The sequence below is a fragment of the Ambystoma mexicanum genome, chromosome 1q (assembly GCF_040938575.1).
Source record: "Ambystoma mexicanum isolate Mex_15411 chromosome 1q, UKY_AmexF1_1, whole genome shotgun sequence".
NCBI lineage: Eukaryota > Metazoa > Chordata > Amphibia > Caudata > Ambystomatidae > Ambystoma > Ambystoma mexicanum.
In genome coordinates, this window is record NC_090922.1 from 803,569,729 (window position 1) to 803,596,913 (window position 27,185).

Here is a 27,185-nt window from a genome sequence, read left to right on the forward strand (position 1 = left end):
TGCATTACCTCACCATGCAGCCAACGACTGAACCTCAATGGCGGTGGAACTCTGTCCCAGGCCCGTCCTGGCTACTATGGAGTCTGCACTCACCTCCCACAGCAGTTAGAAGAACGAAAGTACATTGCTGAGGCAGTGGGGCAAGAGCTTGCACCACTGTTGCCAGGCTGAAATCTAGCTTTGGGCATGGAAAGTGGTACGCTTCCAGAACTCGCAATCTACGACGTGGCTGTCAGTGACACTAAAGTCTGAAAACAAATGTTCACAGACCCCTAATTCCGCCAACTCAGTCTTTGCCCCTGTACCAAACCCCACGGTGACTGGCTGGAGTAGGGACTGTTGTCATTGAAGGACAAAGACAGAAGTGGGGATGAAGAAGGCCAATCTTTCTCTCCACGATGCATCTTGTTTCTCTGAAGGATTCTGTTGGAACGCTCACTGTTTTTTGCTCACAGCATACTTATTTATTTAATTTATTTATTTCATAGCGCGCCTAATACCGTACCTGAGTTCGGTTTCTAAGCTGGGACCCGGACCTCTGTTATTCTGCGTGGTCCAGCACGTTGCCCCTGTGCTATCCTCCGTTCACTTCATACGCATTGTACAGCGGCGTAGACAGGGTAGGGCGTGAGCGGGCAAGGCCTACCCAAAATCTGTAAATACCCAGGCAGCAGCACTGTTTGGGCATTTACAGATGTTAATATCACTGCTGTGGGACCAAGTACATTAGCTTCAGGCACTCCTAGTTACACAATCCTGGCTACGCCTCTGCGCATTGATGGGAGCGCCTGCTCACATGTCTATGTGAGAAGCATGGTAATGGGTTTTAAAGGGTGGGTCAGGCTAAAGGAATCATGGTCAAGCCGCCCGTGGCAGGTCATCCCTTATGTGGTTTGAGGGACTGGACATGCACTCAACTAATGCGAAAGAACTCGATTTCGTCCTCAAAGGGAGTGCAATTATGATGTGCGGAAAAGTCTCTCTTGTCAGTATGCAAGACAAAGGGCCTCATTCACGGAACGTTTTCCTATGGGATTACGCCATTATAAAACACTTCCATGAATAAGGCCCAAAGCATTGACGTACGAGTTGTGCATGACAATGAAATTCATTATCTAATAAATAGAAGTTCAACAATATTAATGACACGAATGATAATAACAATAATGAAGAATGGACAATGCAGCCTACAAGACAACAGCAGAGCAGTCTGATTAGAAAAGGAATCCGCCCACACACTTGAACACTTGCTCTCACTCTCACTTTGACACTCATTGCTTAATGAGCTGTGAGGTATCTAGTCAATTCATCTCTCTCGGCTGACAGGGAGTCACCCTTGACGTCTTGTTACCAGAGCCGGCCTTAGGGCAGGGCGGACCGGGCGACCGCCCAGGGCACCTTGCCCCCCCAGGGCACCATTAGCCCCCACCATGCCAGCTCAGGGGAGTCTTTTAGGGGCTACCCCGAACTGGCGCAGTGGGAGAAGGCGCGGCAGGCGCCCTTATGTTATTAAATGCGCCCGCGATGGCGGGCACATTTAATAAGATAGGGTGCTAATAGCACCCTATTCACATGATGAATATCTCCTTGCTCTGATGCGGGAGCGAGAAGATTTTCATTGGAGTAGGACGCTGCGATAGCATGAGCGTCCTATTCTAGTGATTAAGCCCCTGCGAGGCGCCGGAGCAGGGAGGGACACACAAATGTGGCGCTCCTGACCCCGCCCCCTGTTGGACCAGGGGCACGCTGGGAGGGGCGGGGCGCCAATTCGCCCAGGGCGGTGCTGCCTCTAAGGCCGGCCCTGCAGTTGCTGCAGACATCTTTTGTCCAGCCCAATTCTGAGCCTCCGAGGGGAGTCTCCGGTTAGCTCTTGAACCCCAAGCCCTGCCTGCCCCCTGCATTACCTTGCTGGAAGAGAGAAGTGATCTCATAGACGCTGAAGTCCTGGGCACTGCGGCAGCTGGATGAGTGCCCGTAGCAGAAGCACTGGCTGCAGCCCTCGGGGTGCTGGGCATCCAGGTAGAAGTATCCAGGCTTGCATCTGTGGGGAAAGGTTAACACTGGTCACTGCGCGTGGCCTTCTCCTCACTCCTCAACCTGAGCATTGAACCGGGAGGTGAACATGGTATGCTGTGTACACAGAACATGGCCTCCCACACCTGCTCTCTAATGGCCTGAAGGGGGAAGGGCATTGGTTACTGGACACAACCTGTTTGTAGCATGCCTGCCATTGCAAATGGCATCCGCAGAAATAATCGAATGCAACATTACCTAATGAGAAATGACCACATTTTTTCGATCAAATTTGTTAGGGATTTGTGTACATTTGTATTAATATATAGATGGTGGGGGTGGGGTAAGAGAAGAGGTGAAGGTGGGGGGAAGGGGATCCCCCGCATTACTAAAATAAAATGTGACCCAAAAAAATTAGGTCATTTCTCATTACATGTTTTATTTTCGATCATTTCATGGTAATCCATTGCAACTTGGGAACAGTGAAAAAGAGTGAAAGAACTTGGACGGTTGGATTTATCTGCAGCAATCACATTAATCATTTTCTTTGGCCAAGAACGGTGGGGAACTAAAGAAATGCCTGCAAGTTTTACATGTCAGCATCCACACCACATCCCCTTAGGATCACATTAATGACACTTCAATGAAGACTCCTGGAAGAACGCACTTCTGGATATTGGGAGGGCGCCTTATTCTGGCCAAACGCTTCCCGGGTGGCAGCACAGATATTGCTTTTGGGAAGGCGGCTGTGGTACAGTATGCATTGAACTCCCTTAAGCCTTTGCCACCTGCAGGTATTCACTGGAACAAATTGCTGCCTGCTGGCTTTTCTGCAGCAACTCTGCCCTAAGTCCAGGGGGTTCCGTAGGGCCATTGGAGATGGCACTTTGTACCTCTCCTCCGCTTCTGGACCCCCCCACCCCCCGCCTCTGAGGCACATGGCGCCGCCTGAAGCTGCAACGTTCCCCGTCATCACCTTGGATGTGCTAGGGGACCTGAGCAGGTGTGGTGCTGCTTGCCAGACAGTCTTCCGGGTTCACCTCTCTGGTGTGGAACCCTGCACTGGCACGGCTCCTCTATCAGGCCGCCCCTTTCTACTATACATTCATCGCATGATTTGTGGACTCATTTCTAAATCAATTCTTGAAATGTCTGCGTGCCCAAGCGCATCAGGTTTGGGTATTAATCCACACATAAGAAGTCTACACAAACCTCCTATATTGCTCCGCGGCGCGCCGCTTTGTACTACAGAATTTGGCGGCCCGCTCACTGACTACCAACTCCAGATGCCAATGGTCCCCATGCGGCGGCTCTGCATTGGCTCCCGGTGGAAAAGCACATTCCCTTCAAATCCCGACTACTACTGGGAGTAGTTTCACTAAACACGCTGCACTCTTGCTATGTGCCTGTGCTCTGCAGGGTTCTTACCGAGACCGGTTTCTCAATTTGTCTCGGGAGGATAGCTCAGGGGCAACGTGCTCGCCTTGGAAGCAAGACGTCACAGAGTAACACAGGTTCGATCCTCGGGTCTGCTCTTAGAAACCTCTGGGTATTAAGCGCGTTATAAATAACCTATCATATCATAATTCAATCGTTCTTGGGCTAGTGACCGGGCGCTCTCTGTTCTTGCCGCAGCACTGTGGAACCAGCTATTACTTTCATTCATAGGAGAACACCATTTCAGCTGAATGAAGCAGCTTCAGATCAGGTCTTTCCCTCAGTAATACGTCATCTCTCACTGCTGCTGATCCGAAGCGCATATTGCATCAGCTTTGGCGCTAATGCGCCCCTTGCGAAGACAGCATCACTTTACAAGCGGGGGTGGGAGGAATCGCTTAGAATTAACTTATGGAAGTTCATGCCTTGTAAGAATGAAAGAAGGGCCTCCTTGTGTACCTGTCACATCGGTCTCCCGTAACTGAGGCCTTGCAGTGGCAGCGTCCTGTAGCAGTGTCACACCGCCCCAGGCTGCCTAATGGGTCGCAGTCGCAGCTCCAGTCCCTAGAAAGACAGAAATGGCCAGGGTTCATGACAGATGCTAGACTGGGAACCGCAAAGACATATACTGCACGCTTTATCAGGAGAAGCTCATGATACCCGTTTAGGCATATCTCACCCCAGCCACCCCACATGCAAGGCCCTGACTATGAGTCCACTCTAGGAGCATGAGGAAAGCTTGAAATAAAAGAAGGACAGTTTCACTTACATTGATTTCTTCTCTCTTGTGCATCCGGCCTGCGTGAGCGAATGGAACCCGGGCTGGCACCGGTCACACTTCTCGCCCATGACACCCGGCTTGCAGTCGCAGCGTCCGTTGACGTCACACTCTGCGCCGATGGCTCCTGCGGGAGAAGGGGCAGAGGCAACACCGTTCATGAGCTAGGGGGAAGCACAGCTTCTGCAGAACGCCAGGTCTTGAGCGCTCATGTCTGGCTGAGAATCCCAGGCCACCTGGAGCGCCCGCTGGTCTTGGTGGAAGGGGCCCACTCCGCCAAATCTAGCCACCCATACAAGCGCCATAGTGATCAATATAGCGGCGCTCCCTGCTTCGCCTTTAGTTTGCCCCAAGCCCCCAACAGAGACACTAGTACCCCATAATCCATCCCTCATGGGTACCCAGAGGGTTGCTGCACCCTCTTCCCCTCTCAGGTATGCTAAGGGTCTTACAGACCTCCTCTCCTTACCTCCCACAGGCACCTCGGGGTTCCCCTCCTCCCTCATCTACAGGGCACCATTAAGGTTCTAGACCTTCACACTTTCACAGGCACCTCTGGGGTCCTCCCCTCAAGGCAGCTCTGGGGTCCTTCCTTTGCAAAGACCTCTGTGGACATTGTCTCTCCCCCCTGACAGGCACCTCTACTCTCCTGCATCCTTATCTCTTTCCGTATAACTCGAGGGCCCTGCATCGCCCCTCTTTCTCGCACATGTGGCCTTTATTTTTGAATAAAGCCTTAATTCACAAAAACAAAAAAGTGACTGCCAGCCCTCTGGGGTCCTCAACATTAGCATCCGTTGCAGATCTCTGTAATTCTCACCCTGGCCACCAAGGACAGGCATGGAGCTCAAGGCCAGGCGGCGGCAAATGACTATAAGCCCACAAACCCACTGCGTGTGTCTCTGAGAGCGGCCCACCTGTGGGGTTGCACTTGCAGGGCAGGCAGACCTCTCCGGGGCTCCCTTGCGACTTGTAATGTCCCTCCTTGCACCGCTCGCAGTGGAGTCCATCCGTGTTGCCCAAGCAGTTCAAGCAGCGGAACCCCTGCCCGGTCCGTCTCCAGAGGTCCCGGTCAAAGATGCACTGGCTGGACCTCCCGTTACAATCGCACACTGCAAGAAAGAAAAGGGTGAGGCATGGACCAGGTGGGGAGCAAAGGCTCTAAGACTACCACAAGGAGAAGCAGGCAGTGGAATCCCCAAAACAGCCAGGCATCCTCTAAGGAAACAGAGACGCCACCCCAAGCATTGCACAAGGAGCCTCCAGCTACAGCCTCATAAGGTGCAGTCTTTATTAAAGGGAGCAGCGCCGGGGCATGGGGGCACCGGTTACGACCCGTTGGTGCCTTGGCAAGTGTAGAGAGTTCTAGAAGCCAGCATTTGTAGCCACATAGGTGTGTCAAAGAACTAAAACAACCATTGGCCTTTTGGCCTGCTTGTGGTTTTGGGGAGCATGATATCCATGGGCGTAATTTTAGGGGGGACGGGGGTGTTTGTCCCCCCCAACTTTCATGGCACACCATTTTGTCCCCATTCATTTGGCTGGGGCACGTTTTCCTCAAATGTCATGTCCCCCCCAACATTTTCAACAAGGTTACTCCACTGATGATATCCCAAATTAGCAGGCAAGATGGGAGGTGCCCCCAAAGGGCACCGGTATGTATAACGGTGGGGGGAACTTCCTTTTATTTTTTTATTTTTTTATTTTATTTTATTGCGCATTTGTAAGGCACTTATTCATCAAGTAAATTGTGTTTCAAAGCACCCACAGGGCAACGGGGAGGGAACATGGGATAGAAAGACAAATAAAATGGAAATGAAGAGAAAGAAGAGGCGGTTCTACAAGGCCTTGTGAGCATTCAGAGTGTGCAAATGCAGAGAGAGAGAGAGAGAAGGGACGAGGAATGGCGGAAAGGGATGTATACTAATTGACCTTTTCACAATTGACCACGGGAGAATTCAAGACCCCCCTCACAAGATCCCTCTCCTTCCCACTGAAGGGGCCCTCAAATTAAGCCAGCATATTCTCTCGCTCCCTGACTCCCCCCACCCCCCTCTGCTATTTCTTTGTAGACATTGGCACCCCTGTAAATATCCCTTGACTGTTTTTTTTGTCCTGGGTTCATGCTCTCCCTCCCTTCAACATCAACTGGTCCATGTGTAATCGCTGCAGCCTATCCGAAGCCTCCCAGGCATGTTATTGCTCTGGCCACTGCTTGCACCAATGCGTGTGTTTCTTGTCGAAACTCCATGTCCCCTTCCCTAAATACAAAAAACTAAATGCTGATGAACCTTTAAGTTCCCTCTAGGAATTTCCTAGTTCCTCTGGGAGGGAGTGTGACTGCCAGAAATGTACACAGTAGCCTCCCCTCGCCTGATGTAGACCCACTAGGGTTGTTTGGAGTTGGTGAGGCCTGTTCACAGAGTTAGAGGCACCTGGAGACACTGGGCCGTGATGACTCGGGGTCCAGAAACATGGCGTGGACGCAGGGGTGTTGCTAGGTCTGGAAAAGACCCGGGGCTACGCTGATGTCGGAACTGTTGGGACTGGGGGCTACCTAGCCTTTTGGCTGTAGCTCCTGGGATTCTATCTGGGGCTACAACCAAAAGATCAGGGGCTATAGCCCCGTTAGCCCCCCCCCTAGCAACGCCCCTGCGTGGACGCATAACGCCACTGTTAGGCTGTGGCTGACGCAGGACGCTTCTAATGCCACATTCATGAGAACATGACGTCAAAGCTGCCTCCCGTGGGGAGCCGCTCCGCCCCTGGAGTTGACTTGCAGAGCAAAACAAAGGGACAGGTGAGGTGTGAAGCCCCGGGCAGCTTGATAGCTGTGCAAAGTTAGTGTGCACTCCACGCACCGCAGGGGCTGGCCTGGCCATCTGAATAAAATCAGACGGGGGCATAAGACTGGCTCGTGCACCAAGAGAAAGCAGCCTACATTCGCAAATGCCAATTCGTTCCTTTTGTGGCAGACTGTTGAGTATAACCCATGGGCGAGTATTCGGGGAAATGTGTTGCAAGTTCTGCTTTTTAATGAATATTTGTTCAATAACACTGATGAAAATTACTAGATGCAATAAAGAAACTCATCAAACTGGCCCACCTTGGCCGAACAACTGGACCTTTTGGCAAACATATGGCCTACACTAGTCTATTGGGCCCTCGCTTGGGGCACAGCTCCCTTGCCCTACAAGCCAGTCCATGCCTGGGTCTGACACTGTGGTCCTCTTTACGGGTTTGGCATTAAGCCACCAGTAATTCCGGCGGTCTACCAGCTAGGATGACCAGATGTCCCGGTTTTGCCAGGACTGTCCGGGTATGCGCACCTCCGTCCCGGGGTCCCGAGACTTTTTTAAGTTTAAAAACCCTGTCCCGGGATTTGGGGATCGGGTGGATACAATCCCGTTTTTTGGGCAGATATCATGAGTTTTCCATCAGTTTGCCAAAAACCGGGATGGTATCCACCCGATCAACAAATCCCAGACAGGGTTTTTAAACTTAAAATAGACTCAGGACTCTGGGCCCCGGGGGACCAAACCCATGGTTGACTCCCACCAACAGCAAAGAACTCTTTTGTTTGCAAGTTCCCTTACCAACTTCCCGGCACCTTCCCTGTGTCGTGCTTCACCCTGAAAAATGGCAGAATGAACCCTGAGGCCCAGGACATCCGGAAGCCAGATCCCAGTCACCTCAGTGCGTTACTGGGTGCCTAGTACAGCTGCAGCCCTCCCGTGACGGGAAAGGTCCTCCCAGCGACCGGAAATGCGCTGCTCTGCAAATCCAAGGTCCACAATCCTTTTCCATGCACGAGATAATCCTAGCCCCAGTGGTGGATCCAGGGTTTTAAAAAGGGTCTTGCAATATATGAAGATAGCTGCAGTGAGGTGCGGGTCCAGAGAAAATTGGTGGATGGAGGCAAGGAGCCCATTTTTTTTAAACAAAACAAAATGGTGCATGTTGGCGAATGTTAACAGCACACTCCCTCCATAAGAAGATAGTTTGAAGGTACACATTTGGTAGCAGTGCTTGAGATTGAAGCATTGGCAAAGCCAATAGTTTTGATTTTTGTGTAGACAATGCCATAATGATACTACCTAGCGATAAGATGGCAATAGATGAAAAATGGTGTAAGAACCTACTTATATATATGATAGCAGCGCCTGGTGAATACCTATCTAGTTCTAGTACCTATGTATAAGCCAAAACGGATGGCTTTGTCAATGCTTGTTTTAAACAGGACTTCATTCCATGGAGCAGATGGGAGGCACACATGCTGCTTATAAATCATGTGGTTGGAGGAACACTTGGTTAATAAAGTTTTGTATTTGTACACATTTACATCTGCACTTAAGCCATTACTGATCAGAAGATTGCTTAGAAATAGCATTTGCAGGCCCTATGCAGCACAAAGTGTGATGGGACTGCTTGGTAGAGCTAGCTTAAAGAAAGCCCAGGAGAATGTGTTTTGAGTTGGGACGGGCAGATAGTGGGCGGGAATGTCCATAAGTATTAGCTTGAGCCTGACCGTGGTCAGTCAATGAATGAATAAATAGCCAAACAACACCTACACGCTGTGTCCCTCTTCACAACCAGCTCCCTTTTGTCAGTACAATGCAATTTTTTCAGGGGTAATAGGTGGTGGTCAAGTACCACCTGGAAGCCAAAAGTAAAAAGCACAAGAAAAAGGCGGTGAGTAAGCTGCAATTGCTGTTGCCTTTTAATACACAGACAGGCTCATTCTATCAGCCGCTGGCTTGCCTGTCACCATTCCAACATGGCCACCTGTCTTCCAAGTCTCCCATCGCTGCAGACCAGAGCCTCTCAAGTAGCATTGTCATATAATTATCATCGCAGAGGCAGAAGTAATAGTACGTTCCTATAAGTAAAGATGTTTACCTCATGCCACCATGCCCCCTCCCCAAACAACCTCCCCCTCAAAGCACTGCAAATCTCACCAGAGCACAGAAAGGCCATGCTGATGCCGCTGAACAGCAGCAGGCGTGGGAGTGGGCCTGAGCCTGGCATTTCAATGCTCAACTAGAATGTTGGGAGTCTTCCTGTCTTTGCCGCCCGCTGACCTCTCACTCCAACTCCAAGCGAGGGCGCTTTGACAACATGGGGAAGTAGTCCAAAGGGCCTGTGGGAGAGTACATTTCATCATAGCGTAACTGGAAACCATTAAGTTGGGGGCGGGGGGATCATTCCCCTACAGCCCTTAAAAGTTAAATAGTCCATGAAGTGGGGGAAAGCCAAGTAAAGGTAATACTAACAAATGACGCCTCACTTTCCTAAACGACTCACTTCTCAAAAAACGCTGAAAAATAGCTTCTAGACTGTAGCTTGTCAATTCTGAGATGCTCTGCAAATCCTAATGTTTAGCCCATATCATTTTGCATTCCTGTACACTACTTGTAGTTTCATTTTCCCCTATAAACACTGGGAACTCTTTTCTGGTTTAAAGTTATAGGGCCTCAATATGGATCCGGTGGGGTTGCCGCCGGACACGTAATGATTTAGCGGGGCCTTCCCAGTAACACTGGGCAGATTACAACCATTACAACCAGGTTCAGGAAGTCAGGCGCCGGCAAATGGTAAGTCCGCATTCCCACTCTATGGGAATGTGGACCACGGAAGCACCGGCACCGTTAACAACGGTGCCGGTGCTTCTGTGAAAACTCTGCAGGCAGGTGCCGTTCCGCCCGGCAGGTCTGACCTGGCGGGCGGGACGGCAACCACCTGCAAAATTGTAATATGCAGGTCCGGAAACAACGGTGCCAGTAAACTTACCGGCACCATTGTTTCCAGACCGGAGACCCATAGTAAATGTCATAAATGCCATATCATATCATAGTCTTGCAGTGGCTTGTATCTGCTTAGCACCACATGCTTTGCACAGGACGCCATCTAGTGTTTGGATCCGTATTACATCTTGCAATATCAAAGTCGAAAAATAGGGCATCAACATCAGTGTTCCTGTCACTATCCCCACCCTACCCTTGCACTGATCCTTCAAGCGTCAAAGTCTTCAGATTGTTTTTCTTTCATGACGCGTGCATGTACAGTGTACATGTACGGTATGCATGGTGTTTGTAAAAAAATGTCTCGCCTCAGTAGACGGATGATCGTCTGCTTTCTGAAGGCCAAATAATATGAGCGCAGCCGGACAAAATGCACAAGATTTTCAACTGCTGATTTACAGCAAGGGATTCTGAATCCTGCACATGGCCTTGCCAACTGGCTGTGTTGCCTTTCAGCAGTAGGAGATCAAATCGGGCTCTCCTTATAATCCAACAATCTACTGGCTTATTATTATACATCAAGTAGGGTTGTAAGGAATTCACATTAGTTACAATGGCGTGTTTCCGGTTAGAGATCAAATAAGAGCTTCATCGATTCGTGCCTCTCCTGAACCAGAAAACTAACATTCTTTTTATAGGCAGTCCATCCACCCTGGCTCAACAAATCTGCTGGTGGGAGGAGGCTGGGAGCATTTAACTGGGTCATACAGCCATGAATGAACTTTAAGCAAGGAATACTGCAGCATGCGACTCACCGAGCAAGGTCCTGGATGATGTTCTGAGGAACTCCCTCCCGCTCTCCATCCGCTCCACCCCTACCTACTCATCCTTCCGCCACTCCCTGAAAGCCCATCTTCTTCACTCCCCCCGACTTCCCTTCCCTACCCCTCCCCTCCTACCCTTGGCCCCCATCCTCTCTCCTTCCCCTCTGACCTTAAATTGGTAACAAATACTACTTAAGGGCAATGAGGAGACCAGATCACTTCTCCCTTCCCTTCCCCTCCCCCTTCTCCTCCACCCACCTCAAATCCTACACCATAACTCCCTTCACCTAACCCCTCCTCTACCCTCCCCCCACCATCTCCCCCCTTGTAAATAGTTCTACTTATTGTTCTAATGACCTGTTCATGTTTGTAAATATGCTTCTCTCACTTTTGTACCTGTTGTTATATTGTAAAGTGTTTTGGCTTTGGCTTAAAGCGCTATATAAATTCAATAAACATAAACATAAACAATAGTGGGGCCGGATACCATTCCTCTGCCAGATAAGGGGCTCCAAGCTCAGCAAGAAGAGCAAACATGGGTGCCAGGGACGGTAGGCCAAGCAATGTCTTGAAAAATGCACCATTAGTTCTATGGGACGCGCAGATGTCAACATCCTCATATCCTTGCCTTCAGTACTATAATAGCCCCAGATATGTGCATCTTACCTTCATTGCCATCAGTGCTATCGTACCCCCAGATGTGAGCATTCTCTCACCACTATCATCGGTTTTATAGAATTCCAAGATGTGAGCACCCTCTCTCCGTTGTCATTAATACTCTAGGACCCCCACAAATATTAGTATTCTTCTGCAAGTGGGTGGGAATTCCACAGTGCCATATCAGTGGTGTAGGAGGTGATCGGTGATCTAGAACCCCAAACGGGATCCGTCCACAGTGTGTTCCAGGGTCCCCCCACAACAGTTAATACAAGTTCACTTACAAGTGCTGAAAAACAACAGCGGTGAATTATGAAATGCACGCCTGAGAAGGCAAGCTGAGATCAGCACTAACCCCACCCGGTCCCTGTCTATTTTTGCCCTCAGCAGCTCTGCGTGATGCCCGGCTTCCAGCCAAGGCCCACAGTCAGGTTCAAACACGACCATCACATTCCTGGCAGGAGATCCTGTGCCTTCCTCTGGAGCCATTTTAGCAGCAGCCGGCAGTCTTTTCATATTACCTCACAGACTGCGGGACTAGCCAATCCCCGCAGAGCGAACACGTTCTGGTGGCGTGCGCACGCTCCCTGCGCCGATGCACGCAGCGCCGAATGAGGCCTGCGCTTCGCAAGGTGGAAGCACCAGGACACCTGCATCCCAGTCAATACAAATGCATTCACGCGAAGTGTCCCCATAAAAAGGTGGCTTGCACACGGGACCAATGAAACGAGCCGATGTGTTGTGCCCTTCCTCGGGATGGTGGCCCTGGTGATGTTGGCTTTCTAGAGAACGAGTTCTGTTCAGAACCCCAACATAACAAGTAAGGTGGTAGGCACCCTAAGATAAGAGCCGCCCCATCTTACCACCCGCTGTGCACCAGCTGGTTGGCTGCTTACCACCATGTCATGAAGCTTGCCAACAGGCGGACCCTGGGCCAAGGCTTCTCAACCTTTTTTTCCCTAAAAGCAGCGCAACGACCATTGGGCACGTTGGGCTTTAGCGTTCCGCCGTACCCCGACATTTTGGGTTATGTTGACTTGCCCTGACTGAGCTACAGAGCCGTGGCAGGACAGGACACAGACAGTAAACAGTGCCTGCGGCTGCACAGTTCACAAAGGTGCGGCCATTACTAATGCAAAGCTTTGCATTGCTAGCGCCTCCATTCCTATGCACACATTTCTAGGCAGGTGAAAGGGTGATGGAATATTAGCACTGGGGCGGCGACAGCTCATTCTCACAGCGCTTCTTAAGTGTGTGCTTCCGGATGTGAAGGAGAGAGGTAACATTGAAGCTGGGCCAGAGGAGTCTGGTTAGAATGTGTAAAGAATTTAGATGCCCCAAATCAAGTAAGATTTCCCCTCCCCCACAGTCTCTGGAGCTAGTCCCCCCAGTCACCCCAAACTTTTAGTCTAGTTGCATCCTTGGTCCCTAGTCTCATATTCTAAGCATTGGAGCCATTCAAACCGGCCTCAACCGATCAAGTACACTAGACCCTGGGGGCAAAGCCCCTTCAGTCCTAACTGGCCCGCTTTTTAGTGGGCCCAGCCATCACTTTTAGGTAAAGTAACATGCACTTCTCAACTGAAAACCTCAAAAAATGGAGCCAGGGCATTTAAATTAAAGATTCTGGATGGAACAGTGTGTTCTCTTAAAAAAGGCATGCGTCTCAGCGTTCACGCATTGGGCTGGGTCCTTGTGAGAGCTGGCCTCAGGGGCCACTCCTCCTTTGTCAACCCATCCCCTCCTGCAGGGCACGCGCGCTCCTCGTTAGGAAGGCGTGGTCCAGGGAGAGAAGCAGCTGGAAGCCCTTGATGTGTTGCCAAGTACTGATACTGTCCCAACCAGCTCCACAACAAATACATACACACAGGGCAGTCTCTAGCCAACTTGGTGCCCAGGGCAAAACACTAGAATGTGCCCCCCCCTCACTGCCACACGTCACTCCCACAGTACACCTCAGTGTCATGCAACAAAACCCTCCTCAATATCAATAAATCATTGCTAGAAAAACGAAGCTGGTTTCATTGCATTGTAATTCTAGTACTTTACAGAAGCAATCTAATGCGAAAACACAGCTGTTGCTGCCCAAGTAAATGGCTCTTTGGTCACGTGCTCAAACTGCCCGTAGTGACACACTGTGGTGTGACCAGCCTGTCGGGGTCTGAGGGCCCACGGACCACTGGGCCTGTGTTGCAGGCGTTCTGTTTGAACCACCTCACTTGTTTTTCGCAAGGGCTAACAATAGGCAAACCATCTGAATTATTTTCTGATAGAAAGTTATCTTTCCAAGGTGGATAATCTGGTACACTCCTACTGTACTCTCTCAAAACACCCCCATCCGAGAGGGAAAGGGGAGAAATAGCACCAGTGGGTGTTCCTGCCTGCTTTGCATTACATCACTGGGCATTTCAGGAATATAAAAATGATGAGAGATCTCTATATTTCATAAACAAGTCTTTGATTTTTAAAAAAAAAAGGTTGTATGTGTGAATCAATAAATACATAACAGACACATGGCTTGGTGCTCACAACACTGTTCACAACACTCACCCTAACATTAAAATGTCTTTAACCATGAACCATACACACTCATATGGACATCTTAAGATTTTGGATCAGAGGATAAAACGGCTACAAACTCAGCCACTCAAATGGAGGAGGGTTCTTGTTTCTGGAGAATTTTAGATGAGGAGGGGCTGCCGGGCTGGGTCTCCCTCTGAGCATGCCCAGCCCCCCAAAAGAGAAACATCTTATGGGAATTATATCGATAGACAGGAAAGGATACCCTACAAGAGACACCCAATAAAGAGGGAAAATGGTCAGAAGGAATTGTACTTCTTACAAACGTTAGCCTGAACAGTAATAAGATGATTAAGCGCTTTAAACGAAACCGGCTTCTGATACAGGGTATAGGGTCAACAGTTCCTCAGCCACTGCCTCCTCACCACTGCGCAGGCCTCAGGTATTTTTCTGCAAAAAAGAACAGGCCCATGCTTTATCTAACAGAGCTGGCATGAGCATCTCTTATTAGTGTGTCCTGCAGCAAGTGAAAATCATGGTGTGAAGGTGTAGAAAGGAAATAACAACCTGTCTCTAAGAGGGGAATAGCAACCACTCTCTAATTGGGGCAGCAACCACTCTCTAATTGGGCAATAGCAGCCTGTCTCTAACTGTGGAATGGCAACCACTCTCTAATTGGACAACAACAGCCTGTCTCTAAGCGTGGAATGGCAACCACTCTCTAATTGGGCAATAACAGCCTGTCTCTAAGCGGGGAATAGCAACCACTCTCTAATTGGGCAATAACAGCCTGTCTCTAAGAGGGGAATAGCAACCACTCTCTAATTGGGGTAGCAACCACTCTCTAATTGGGCAATAGCAGCCTGTCTCTAAGCGTGGAATGGCAACCACTCTCTAATTGGGCAATAACAGCCTGTCTCTAAGCGGGGAATAGCAACCACTCTCTAATTGGGCAATAACAGCCTGTCTCTAAGCGGGGAATAGCAACCACTCTCTAATTGGGCAATAACAGCCTGTCTCTAAGCAGGGAATAGCAACCACTCTCTAATGGGGGTAGCAACCACTATATAATGGGGCAATAACAACCAGTCTGTAAGTGGGGAATAGCAACCACTCTCCAATAGGGGTAGCAACCACTCTCTAATTGGACAAGAACGCCAGTCTCTAAGTGGGGAATAGCAACAACTCTCTAATGGGGGTAGCAACCACTCTCTAATTGGGCAATAACAACCTGTCTCTAAGAGGGGAACAGCAACCACTCTCTAATGGGGTAGCAACCACTCTCTAATTGGGCAATAACAGCTGGTCTCTAAGTGGGGAATAGCAACCACTCTCTAATAGGGGTAGCAACCCCTCTCTAATTGGGCAATAACAGCTGGTCTCTAAGTGGGGAATAGCAACCACTCTCCAATGGGGGTAGCAACCACTCTCTAATTGGGCAATAACAACCTGTCTCTAAGAGGGGAATAGCAACCACTCTCTAATGGGAACAGCAACCACTCTCTAATTGTACAATAACAGTCGGTCTCTGGGGGGGGAATAGCAACCGCTCTCAAAGGGGGGATAGCAATCTGTCCTATTCAAGGTATCATTTTGTTTTAAACTACTGTACAGCACGGCATGTTTTAATAATGAACATGGATACTCACCGTTAAACTCCCCCCAATCAACTAACAGACCCTCACTATCCACCTAATTTACAGGCCTCTGGGCCCACTTGGAATGTTTGAGGAGGACATTTACAGCCTATTGTCCAATAATTTCAAAACCACCACCCAACAATTACTACTTAGCGACCTCAATCTAGGATTTAACGACCCGTCAGATAAGCACGCCTTAAATATAGCTAACATCCTATCGGATCTCGGCCTATCCCAAAAAATTAACAAGCCTACCCACAATAAAGGGAGATCCCTAGATTGGGTAGCTGACTACAATTGTACTGCCAATATCACCTCCATCACACCTCAACTGTGGACTGCACTTGACAAAATTGCTCCACTTAAACTTAGACCTAGTAAACCTAAAACTCACATAAACAAGTGGTTTACCCCTCAACTAAGGGACTTACGACTCCTAAAGAGGAAATGCAAAACCGCCTGGAGACTACTTCCCTCAGAGGATAACAAATCCAAACTAACTAAAATTTCCTCCCAATACAAAAACGAAATCTGCCTAGCTAAACGCAATTCATAGAATGAACGCATCTCTAACGCCAATGCCAGCATGAAGGAATTATTTACCATATTAAAAGAATTAGAAACTCCCATCCCCACACCTGATATCTGCATCTAAAATAAAACATGGTGTACAGATATTCAACAGGCACTTTCTAATAAAGTAACCACCCTCCAGAACAAAATAGCCAAAAAAAAGCCAAGATTATAAAAGATGCAGCAAGAGATCTTGCCCCTTTTATCTCCAAACTCATCAACGCCTCATTTTCATCTGGCACCATACCCACTAACCTGAAGCAATCCTGGGTGCTCCTATTGTTAAAGAAGCAAACCCTAGATCCATTAATTCCTACTAATTACCATCCCATCACGACGGTACCCTCCCTGCTCAAAATACTCGATAAGGTTGCCTATACTCAGATCCAAAAATATTTGGAACTCCATAAACTCCTCGGAGAAAGACTATCAGGCTTCCGCCCCAACACGGGATGGAAACCGCCCTCATCGACTTGAAAAGTCAAGTTGATGAGCTAAGAGACAAAGGCAAAACTGCTCTCCTCTTACTGCTAGACCTCTCTGCCGCATTCGACCTTGTGGATCACAAGGTTTTATGTGGCCAGCTGGACTCAGCGGCTCACTTCTCTATAGAGGCCATTAAATGGATTGAATCATTCCTGAGCGACAGAACCATGAGGGTCTTCTCCCCTTATCAGCGGCTGACCCTATCCCTATCACGTGTGGTGTCCCCCAAGGCTCTTGTGTCTCTCCCATATTATACAATATATTCACCAAACCCTTGTTCGATGATCTGGACCTTCTCGGTATCACCAACACTAACTATGCAGATGATACTCAGATTCTCCTCCCACTTTACGGGGATTACGACAGAATCGAGTGTATCTCATCATCCAAGCATGGAGGGCCAACCACGGTCTATGTCTGTATGATGACAAGACCGAGCTTATCATCCTGGGCACCCACACCAACCTTAAGAAATTAGGCCAGGAATACTCATCATTCAACATTGACGAGAACCTGATTAAGGTGGCCAAGGAGGTGAAGACCCTGGGCTTTTACCTCGACCATGCGCTCTCTTTCGATAAACAAGTGAAATCAACACCCTCCGCCACTGCCTATACTTGTAAGCTCATTAGGTCTGACAAACCATTCTTGTCAAATGATAACTGCATGATCCTGGTCAGAGCTTTAATACTCTCTAGACTAGATTATTGTAATTCCCTCTACATAGGTGCTAATAAAACTATTATTCAGAGGATACAAATCCTCCAAAACAATGCCTTAAGAACAGCACTAGAGGTGACTAGAAGATCACATATCTCAGCAACTAGGCGCCACAACAACTGGCTCTCGACTCATAATAAAATCCTTCTAAAAACGGCATCACTCACCCACAAAGCATTAAATAATGCGGCCCCTAGCTATATTATGGACAGATTCCATAGAAGAACTTCAACCAGACCCATGAGACTTGGCAACACCAACTGTCTTACTATTCCCAGATTTAGGCTCACTAGGGCTGGTGGTAGTAGATTTCCTGTGAAAGCAGCCAAACTCTGGAACTCCCTGCCACACCCTCTTAGAGAAGATCAACCCTGCTTGACATTTAGACAAAACTACATCAACTTGCTCAAATGCACGGATCTCTAGGTTCGACTGCCGTGTTACCGTTACCCTGGGAATGCTTCTGCACATTCCCTCAAATACTTCTTGACTTATGTTTGCTGCATATTTGTTTCTGTATTTGTATCTCACCTGCTTATAACCTACATATATGCTTATTCTTGCCTGTATATTGTATTTCTACATGTACCTTGTATATCTTGCTTGCATCTTGTATTTCTGTAACCTAAGCCTTGCACTTGCTTCAACTGCTGCGCCCTGATACCCCCGCGTCTAGTGCGCATTAGAAATAAATAAACAAACTATGCGATAAACTCATCATAACACAAATGGTGTGTACTAATGTATAGATATTAAGTGATATGTGTTTTTACACAGAGGCTAGTACATTTGCCAATATGGTCTGTGACAACAACAGTTTATGCAAAGAAATGTACGAACCTATGAACAAAAAGAGACAGCATGGTCTGTGATGAAAATATGGTCTATAGAAAGAAATATAAATATGAGTTTTCATGTACAAAAATTACTCAGTTAATCTTTGTCATGTAATTCAGCATTCATTTGGTTTAAAAAAAATATATAAGTTAAAAAGGAAGTCTAACTTATAATAATGTTAAGAAGAAGAGAAATTCCGTTGGAATTCCCAGGTGTATTGCATGTCCTTGCATGGAGCGGCAGCAGCGCACGCCAGAGAATCCCTGACCTTCATTGATTAGACTCCGCACTACACCCTACTGCCAAGCACTCAGCACACACATAGCCAACACCTACTCCATCCCCCCTGCTGGCCCTCAATGTTCTCCTTCCACGTTCACCTTTTCGCCTGCCTCCTTTGGACTGTGCTACCCTTGGCAGCCAGGCTGTGCAGTCCTCAATTAGTATCCCGGGATATCATTCCGGGTCAGCAATTGCAAGTTGAAACCAATCAACCTGTGCAAGGTCTGCCCGCCCACTCTCTTCCGGATCCACCAGACTGCCTGGAGACCACGCGCCCGGCAATAGTGCGCCGGACTAATCCTGGCACCTCGCGCATAAACCACCACACGCTACTTCTACTACTATGCGTCTATCACTCGGAAACTGCTTTCATGGCCATGTCCTTGCTGGTACACACACAGCATAACTGGCATTCCTAACGTCTGCACACTACCGCCTAGCCGCCCACTGGCCCAATCATGTATCAAAGATCCCACAAGCATTACCCTTGCCCTGAAACATGCACGCCTCTCTCCAAAACCCCCCATGTCCGTCTAATCCTGAACCCACTTCACTCACCCCCCCCTCACTTTTTCCCTCATCTCCACAGACCAGGGTCTGGATACCCTGGTGGGGGCACAATAAGCCAACGCCCAGACAAGCCTCTGGCCTTTGAAACCACCAGAGTGGTCATTTTGCACATCATAAAATCTCTCTAGCATGCCCCAAACTATTAGCTTGTCAGAAAGCACAGTGAGCTAAGCACTCCCCCCGGATATCTGTGCGCAGCGTGCTGTGGCAGGTTCCAAACCCAGCAAGGTCAACTCAGCCTTTCATCCTTCCACGGTCTGTGGGATAATAAGGTCTCTTATTGTTTCCACACTCTGGGACCTATGTGTAGCGATACATACATTATTATTAGCTGAGACCATGCCTCCAGGATCCTCCACAACTGCACAAACACAGTATGTTGTGTTCTGGAAAGTTTGATCTGCCTCAGGCTGGGAAACCTGCGGCCAATCTGAAGAGCTCTCAATGTCCCTGTGAGCCAAGTCCACCACTGGCCCTGATTCCATAACAAGTACCGCAAAGTGCGCCAGAGAAGCCAGCGTTGGTTCTTCCTGCAGCCAATCACACTTGTGGGATCACGAGAGATCACTAAAGCTCTGTGGGGAAACGACTATTCTTCCCCGTTCCAAGTCCAACAACTTCGGATGATGAAGGCATGGCCTTTCAGGACTACACCCACATCAGGATACAACCCCGTTTACTGCCACGCCTTCCCTCCATTGGTGCTTAGCGCTTGTGGCTGAATCACTGCTCTGCAAATAAATGGGAACATTGGAAAGAGGGGCCGGGGGTGCACTGCAGACAATTAGAGTGGAAGAAGGCTTATAATGATGGGTGCACGACTCCGGCCACTATGCACACCTTTCTCACTATCTCTGCCTTGATCCCTCTCTCTCTCTTTCTCCACACTCTCTCTCTCTCTCTTTTTAAGGGGCTATCTGGTTCAGAAGTAGCAATACTGCTCCTCTCTTCCCACACCTGCATCATCCACAGCAAAGAATGATAAGGATTCCAGAATGTCCATTGGTCGGAGGATATCTGCTTGGGTGTTGTGGCATCATATGCCAGCTCACCCCTTCAGATTCGCAGCTGAATGTAGATTATTCAGATGATATCTGCTTTGATATTGTGTTATCAGGAGCCAGATCGCCCCTTCTGGAGAGAGGAAACAATTCTGCTTCTCTTTACCCATGCCCGCATCATCCACAGTCAACTCCAGACTGTCTATATGTTAGATAAGGTCTGTTGGGTATTGTGACATCCTAATAAAGAAAGTCCTTTGAAAGAGCTTATCTAGTGACAATAAACAATGTTGTTTCTCTGTATCCGTATCTGCATCATCAACACGGAGGATGACAGAATGTGTGCATGGCTGGTTGGTCACTGGATCCTTTTCTGTCATTATTCATGGTATTATTGTATTGTTTTCATTGGACCATTATGTCCTCAAGGGGTTACAATCAATTAATAGTGCTGTACCCCGACTGCCAAAGCTTATCCAGGTCATTAGCACCCTTGGCGGATGTAGGAGCCAAACCTGTGTTGATTCTGCTGATGCAAATCCGGGTTCAGAGCAACCAGAGTGCTTTGCGCACCGCGCTCCTCCGGCGCTACTGTTTTCCCTCCTCCACTGCGTCCCACCCCCAAGATCCCCCCAGCCCACCAACTTACCTTAAATGGGCTCCTCCACCCAGTTCCTCAGCCTACTCTGCTCCGTCAGCTTGGCCTCCTGGTAAGCCATCGAAATGGAAGAGGGCATCCGAGCGGACCCCGTCTCCCATTGCCATGACAACCCTGACGCTCCCTGGCTGCTGCTGCTGCGAACAAAGCAGTGCAGACACTTATTTTTTTCCTTTGTATTGCTATTAACACCTTGAGGGTTGGCCTCGGGTGCTAATAGCAATAACCCTCTGTTCTGCAGACTTCACTGGCCTGGTAATAACACTGGGGCCCAGCGTTAAGGCTCTGGCTTTGCTTGCGCCCCAGGCCTTTACCAGCCAGTAAAGCCTGCAGACTTGGGAATATTGCTTAATTTTATGCACTCCTCCTCTAGTAGGCCCCAACCCGCAGAGGCATGTAAACAGTGTTATAGTGAGCTATAATATTCCCCCCATCCTCAACTATTCCTCATCCCGAAGAGGGTCAAAGGCATCTCTCTAGCTTCTTCTCTTCCTCGTTGTCTGCTTTGTTTCGCGCGAATGTTCCCCATGTTGCGGTGGGGAAAATCCTCAACTTTGGAGACGCCCTTCTATATCCCACCTGAGATGAGAAAGCAGCAAGCCCTGCGTGGGGCAAGGCATTTCCACCCGTTCAACTGAAATGGGACCCACAAGCAGCTTGTGTTAAGTGGTCGCACAGGGTTTCAGCTCCTCTTATGGCCGTCTTTCTTTGTTCTGCTGCTCAGCGAGCAAACAGGACCTAGATAATCTAGAGCCATGCGCCCCCTTCCCTGCCTTTCTAGGATTTCTCCACAGAACCAAGGCGCGAGCTCGGACTGTGGCCAATGCACACACTAGCCTTTCCACTATGTTGAGTTAGGTGACCTGCTACCCAGCAAGGAAGAGGTTAAAAATGATGCGGGGCCCGGAGAGCAAAGGAGATCAATTTTGAAAGAATTCTTCCTATTCCTTACTACATATTATCGGCTGTTTGATAATATGGCTGCTCTAGGATTTAAAACTGCGCCATCTGGCCCTGCTGCCCGCACCCCTCACAAGCGTATGTACACTACTTTTCCTGTTGGGCCGCATCAATGCATTTTTGTTTCTGACACATGCAGGTGGGGTTTCGCACCTGAAGGCAAGGGGGGCCCAGACATCATTTTGAAATTGCCCCCGCCGCATCTTCAGACGGCCCCCTGCGTGCCAAGATCACTTTTTCAAAAAACGTATTCAATTTTGAGATTAAAACGAAAAAAAAAAAAATTGGCAGGCTCCTTGTTTTCCGCAGCGTTCTGTGCCTTGCCTGAGGAGAAACGAGCGTCGTCAGCGTCTACGCGCTTCTCGAATTCAGCAGCACCGTGCAGACCCCTCTCATCAGGGGGGGGCAGGCGGGGGTATACTGGCCTGCAGGGAACTCTGAGGCCTCTACACCCTGGGCCTCTTCAAATGTTCTCATAGGGAAAGGGTTGGGCCTACTGAAAATTTGGAATATGGGGCCACTTTGAAAATGGTTGCCAGTCCACACCTGGGCGGAGGCACGCACAAGGAAAAATCTCGCTTCACAACCCCTGCTCTATTGAGGAAGGTGGGGGCGTACTCGCAAGAAAACCTTTTTCAGATGCATGCTCTATTTAAGTAGGTGGGGGCAATTCACTGGGGGAAAAGTATTTCTGGTACATCTGAACTCAGCATAAACCAATGAGAAGGAGTGGCTGTGGGGACGTTTTCAACAGTGGGTGAGGTGCAGTTAAAAAGCGGCACACCTTTTATTCTCCAAATTGTAAACAATTAGCAAAAAGCTGTATTCTCAACAACAACAAAAAACGAGGAACACAGTGAAGCAGACAAGGGCTGGAAGCCCGAGAAAGTGTGAAGTGTTTTTTAGGTCTGTTCAGGGTTGGATTGAGGAAAAAATGGGCCCCATTCACAACTCTCCAGCTGCCAGTTTTAACCAATGTTACTGCCCTGAATAGGAATAGGAACGATTCCCTACAAGACAACTGAATAGTATTTGGGGGTGCGTCTCTTGGGAACATTGTAGGGAATTGTTCCTATTTAAGACAGTGCCATTGGTTAAGACGTGGGTCCCGAGTCTGCCAGGCCTAGAGACCCAAGCTACTCCTCACTGATGACGCCCAACAAGGCTGAAACATGTCTGGGGATGCTTGTGGTCTCGTGCAGAAGGGATGTGACCTAGCAGTTCGGGCTGGACTGCCCCTTTTGGGGTAGGACCAAGCCTGATTTGCATATGGTTTTTCCCCTTCTGTAATGGCTTGGCAGGCTGAAAAACAATGGTCTGGAGGGTTGCCCAGAGCTTTGCCAGTGGTTATGATTTATTCAAAACCTTCCAGCCATCACCTTTCTGTTTTGCCATTGGTTAAAAGTGGCAGCTGGCTGCATAACCTGGGCACTTGGCCACTTCCTGGACCAAAAAAAAACATAGTTTGAATGTGCCTCATTCCCACGCCTTCCTTATAGCGCTATACAAATGTCACAGTCATGTGATTTTTTGTGGCACAAAAGGCCGCAGGACGCTTGCATACCGCCCTGCAACGGTTGCTTTTCAAAATACCTCTTTGTCCCTATCGAAATTCCTTCCATGTAGGGAGGGAGGGACATGCTGCTTAGCTGGGAAAAAGCCGGGTGACTCAACTGTTAGAAGGTAAAGAGGCCGTTTGAAGAGGTGAGCTCCTTTTTATGGCCCTGAGGGTCAAAGCCCATGGGTGGCTGGCCCCACCTCCTTCCAGTTGCCCCCTCATAATTTTCGCGGGTTTGTGTGCCCGCTTCGCTGGCTCCTCACCCTTTTTCAATTTTTTCCCAGGGCTTGTGGTCCCATTTTCGCGCCCTGGGCGGCAAAATACTGCACACCAGCTCCCTATTGTTGTTATTAAATGCCCTCCGCTCCCGAGAGCGGAGCACATTTAATTTCAATAAGGTGCTTGCCACGCATTCTACCACCACCCAACTCGGGGGAGACCTTGAAATAATCACCCGAGCTGGCGTGGTGGGGGGATAATGGCAGGGCCCCTGGGCAGTCGCTTGGGTGGACCACCCCTAAAACCGGCCCGCGTTCCGCCCCTCTCTTGTTTCTTGGGCCGTAACCCAAATTAAACTTGGGCCTCCTTGATGGGTGGCTCCGCCCTCATCATTGCCACAGTCATTGGACAGTCATTGGACCTAAAAGGGGCCACAGTGTCCTGTCAGCGCCACTGCGTTCTTGGTCAGATCGAGCCTTGGCTGTTGCTTTCCTCTCAGAAGAAACCCTCTGAGAGGCAGTGGCAATGGGGAAAATACTACATAAGCCCATTCCTGTGCTGCATGGTGTTAAATAATATATCCTCCAACAACATGGCACAGCACCCATCCCTGGTTCATGTAACCTGCCTCTCGCTCATTACAACGCCAAGTTACAGAACACGTCTGTGTTGGTTGGGGGTTTAGTTCTACTTACAGGCACAAAGTATCGAATGGACTATTCTCCGCACGACCGCATGCTTCCTTGGGTGGTGTGCCCATCCCAGGATCCCATACGTCATCTTTTGAGGACAAACTCGCTCTTTTAAACTAACCATATGACAACAGAGTTTGTTTTTAGCTTGTTTCTAAAAACTCCGAACCAACCTGCCCGGACAAGCAATTGTAGCAGAGGGCTCGACGAGGTGATTTGCCAGCGATCACACAATTGGGATTAGAAAATAGGTCGCCACATTCCACGTTCTTTTTACCCATTGTACACCTTCTTAAACTATTCCCCCTCCCTTATTGGCTGTGCCCTCCCCTACACACGTCCCTAGGGCACCGCCGCGGCGGGTCTCCGCAGGCGCATGCACGCACGTCCTACCTTCCCTACGGGTTGTCCCCGCCGCGGTGGGCAGGTGGAGAGCAAGGCAGCAGCCGAGGGTCAGGATGGCTGTCAGCCAGGCCATAGCGCTCTGCTTTCTCTCCTCCCTCAGGACACCGGGGTCGCTTCTGGTCTCGGGTTCACCACTGGAAGCTCAGGGGACAGGGGTCGATGCTGGTCTCAGGAGTCAGGGGGGCACCGCTGGAGGCTCTGCGCACGCAGGGAGTTTATATCCTCTCCTTCACTTGACTCACCGCTGACAGCCAGAATTCGTGCCCTGGCAGCGCTGACTCACCCACCTGAATAAGAGCCCAGCCCTCCTGCTCCAGACAGACACACACACGAGCACACCCTGCTCATTTCCGTCCCACCTGAAGGCACAGGAGAAGAGGGGAAGTAAACACTGGCCTGTAGTCCTGGTTACCTGCTCTACCGATTGGCAACTGCGGGGGTCTACCAGCTGAAGATGGACACGAAGGAAGGGGGCTCTCTACCACATATGGATTGAGTCCGGTCCGATGGTCATTGAAGGCCAGGACCACAACCGGGAGTCACAGATATACACATAAAATGCAACGATGCCTGGCAAATTAGCCATGGCACAGGGCAAGTTTGCACACACGTGCTTCGACTGGCCACCGGAACAAATAACATTTCAACAGACAGATCAGTTGAAAGTAACGTTTTGTAAAGACCTGTGTTAATTTGACTGTCCCTTTTATGAAAGTACGCTGCACAGTTCAAAATGTCCAGTACACATGTTCCTGTCACCGGTGCTATTTATTCATATGCAGCCCTTACTCCTTTCTTTATTCTCCCCTCATTTACTGCCAGGTGCGTCACTCAAGTCAAACATGCTTATGTCGGAATTTTATTTTAATACAACCATGCAGATAAAACACATCTAAAACAAGACACACAAAATAAATAGAATAAGTCATGACAACACAATAGATAAAATAACAATGGTCATAACCCTGCCCACATGTGATTTGATCACAGGTCATTAGCCATCCCTTGATTAATGAAATGTGTCAGGTACATGTGCAGGTACAGAAAAAGAGGAGCGGATTAGATATTCAGATAACACCCTTACCCACTCTACATCTAGAAGATCGTCCTCACCCAAGAGATGCCTGCAGAATACCTGCGGAAACCTCACAAACCATTCTCTGACAACAGGAGTGTACTGCAATGCTTCAAGGCGGCCTACATTAAACCGCTTTGCTCAATGATTCCTCGGAAGCACAGAAGATGTAACCAATTACCGACCTATCCCAAACATCCCTTACCCGACGAAACTCCTTGAAACGTACGTATATGAACAAATCATGGAACATGTTGGAAGCCATCAGTTACTTGACCAGGCACAAGTACGTTTCAGACCCACAAGAGGAATGGAAACAGCACTACTATCCATCTGGGACAATCTAAAAACTAACGCCAACTTCAATATCATCTCGGAGCTAATATTACTATACCTTTCATCAGCCTTCGACACATTCCACCGCAAAACTCTTGTCAAAAGAGTCCAAGAAATAGGGATTAATTGCACAGCCTTCCTAAAATTAAACTCATTCCTAATGGAAAGAACAGAAACAACCTGGCTAAACCCCTTCAAGTCAGCACCACGCACACCAACCTGTGGGGGTCCCACAAGGCTCATCACTCTCGCCACTATGTCAATAGTTACATGACCCCAATCATCAACCTCATCAAAAGACCCGGACTCACCTGCTACAACTACACAGATGACACATAGATCATCTATAAAATAAACACTACTGGAGAACAAGACCAAACCATCGCCAACTGCCTCACGTAAATAAACAAATGGATGAGCACCAACAACCTTAAACTCAACCCGGACAAAATGTAAATCATGATCACTCCCAACAATTCTTCAGACCAAACTCACATTGCATGGCCTAGCAAAATGGGGCACCAACTGGAACCTTACAAAGTAGTTAAAAATCCAGAATATTAATGGACAACAACCTAATACTTGAACCACAAGTTCACGCAGTCGTAAAGAAACGCTTCTTCTAATTACGCAGAATCCAATGGATTCTAGCTTTCCTCACCTTTGCTCACGGAACACTCGCCATCATCTCCCACGCAGCGGCGTTGCTAGGGGGAGGCTGAAGGAGCTATAGCGCCTAGTCTTTTGGTTGTCGCTCCAGATAGAAGCTCAGGGGCTACAATCAAAAGGCTAGCTAGTCCAGAGTCCCGACAGTCTCCACATTAGCGTAGCCCCAGATCTTTTCCAGACCTAGCAACACCCCAGCTCCCACGTCATGTCAAGAATAGACTACGCCAACGGCATGTGCCTTTAAATGCCATGTTAACTCATCAAAAAACTACAACAAATACAGAATGCAGCAGCAAGACTACTCAGACTCAACAAGAGAAAACACATCTCACCAGCATTGAAACTGCTACACTGGCTACCACTTAAGTAAAGGATTTACTTCAAAACACTATGCAAAGCACACAAACAGGCTGCATAGAATCGCCTGCCCAACTCTGGACTCTGCTGCAGAATCCCTGTCAACGCAGTAAAACCAAGTAAACATGTGCAGATGTCCAGCAGGGGAACTCCAGATAGGAAAGCCGCAGTGGCGGC

General features: G+C 48.9%; 1 protein-coding gene across 1 annotated transcript in view; it reads right to left on the reverse strand.

The window, feature by feature from the left end:
- The window catches only part of LAMC2 (laminin subunit gamma 2), an 85,966-nt gene extending 61,116 nt beyond the window's left edge, over window positions 1–24,850 (reverse strand). Inside the window, exons 1-5 of the mRNA XM_069641407.1 lie at window positions 24,560–24,850; window positions 5,146–5,340; window positions 4,220–4,355; window positions 3,910–4,014; window positions 1,905–2,041 (exon numbers count right to left, since the gene is read on the reverse strand). Of these exons, the coding sequence (XP_069497508.1) occupies window positions 1,905–2,041; window positions 3,910–4,014; window positions 4,220–4,355; window positions 5,146–5,340; window positions 24,560–24,644 (658 nt within the window). The 5' untranslated portion in view covers window positions 24,645–24,850. The remainder of the gene's footprint in view (window positions 1–1,904; window positions 2,042–3,909; window positions 4,015–4,219; window positions 4,356–5,145; window positions 5,341–24,559) is intronic.
- Between the last annotated feature and the right edge of the window lie 2,335 nt (window positions 24,851–27,185).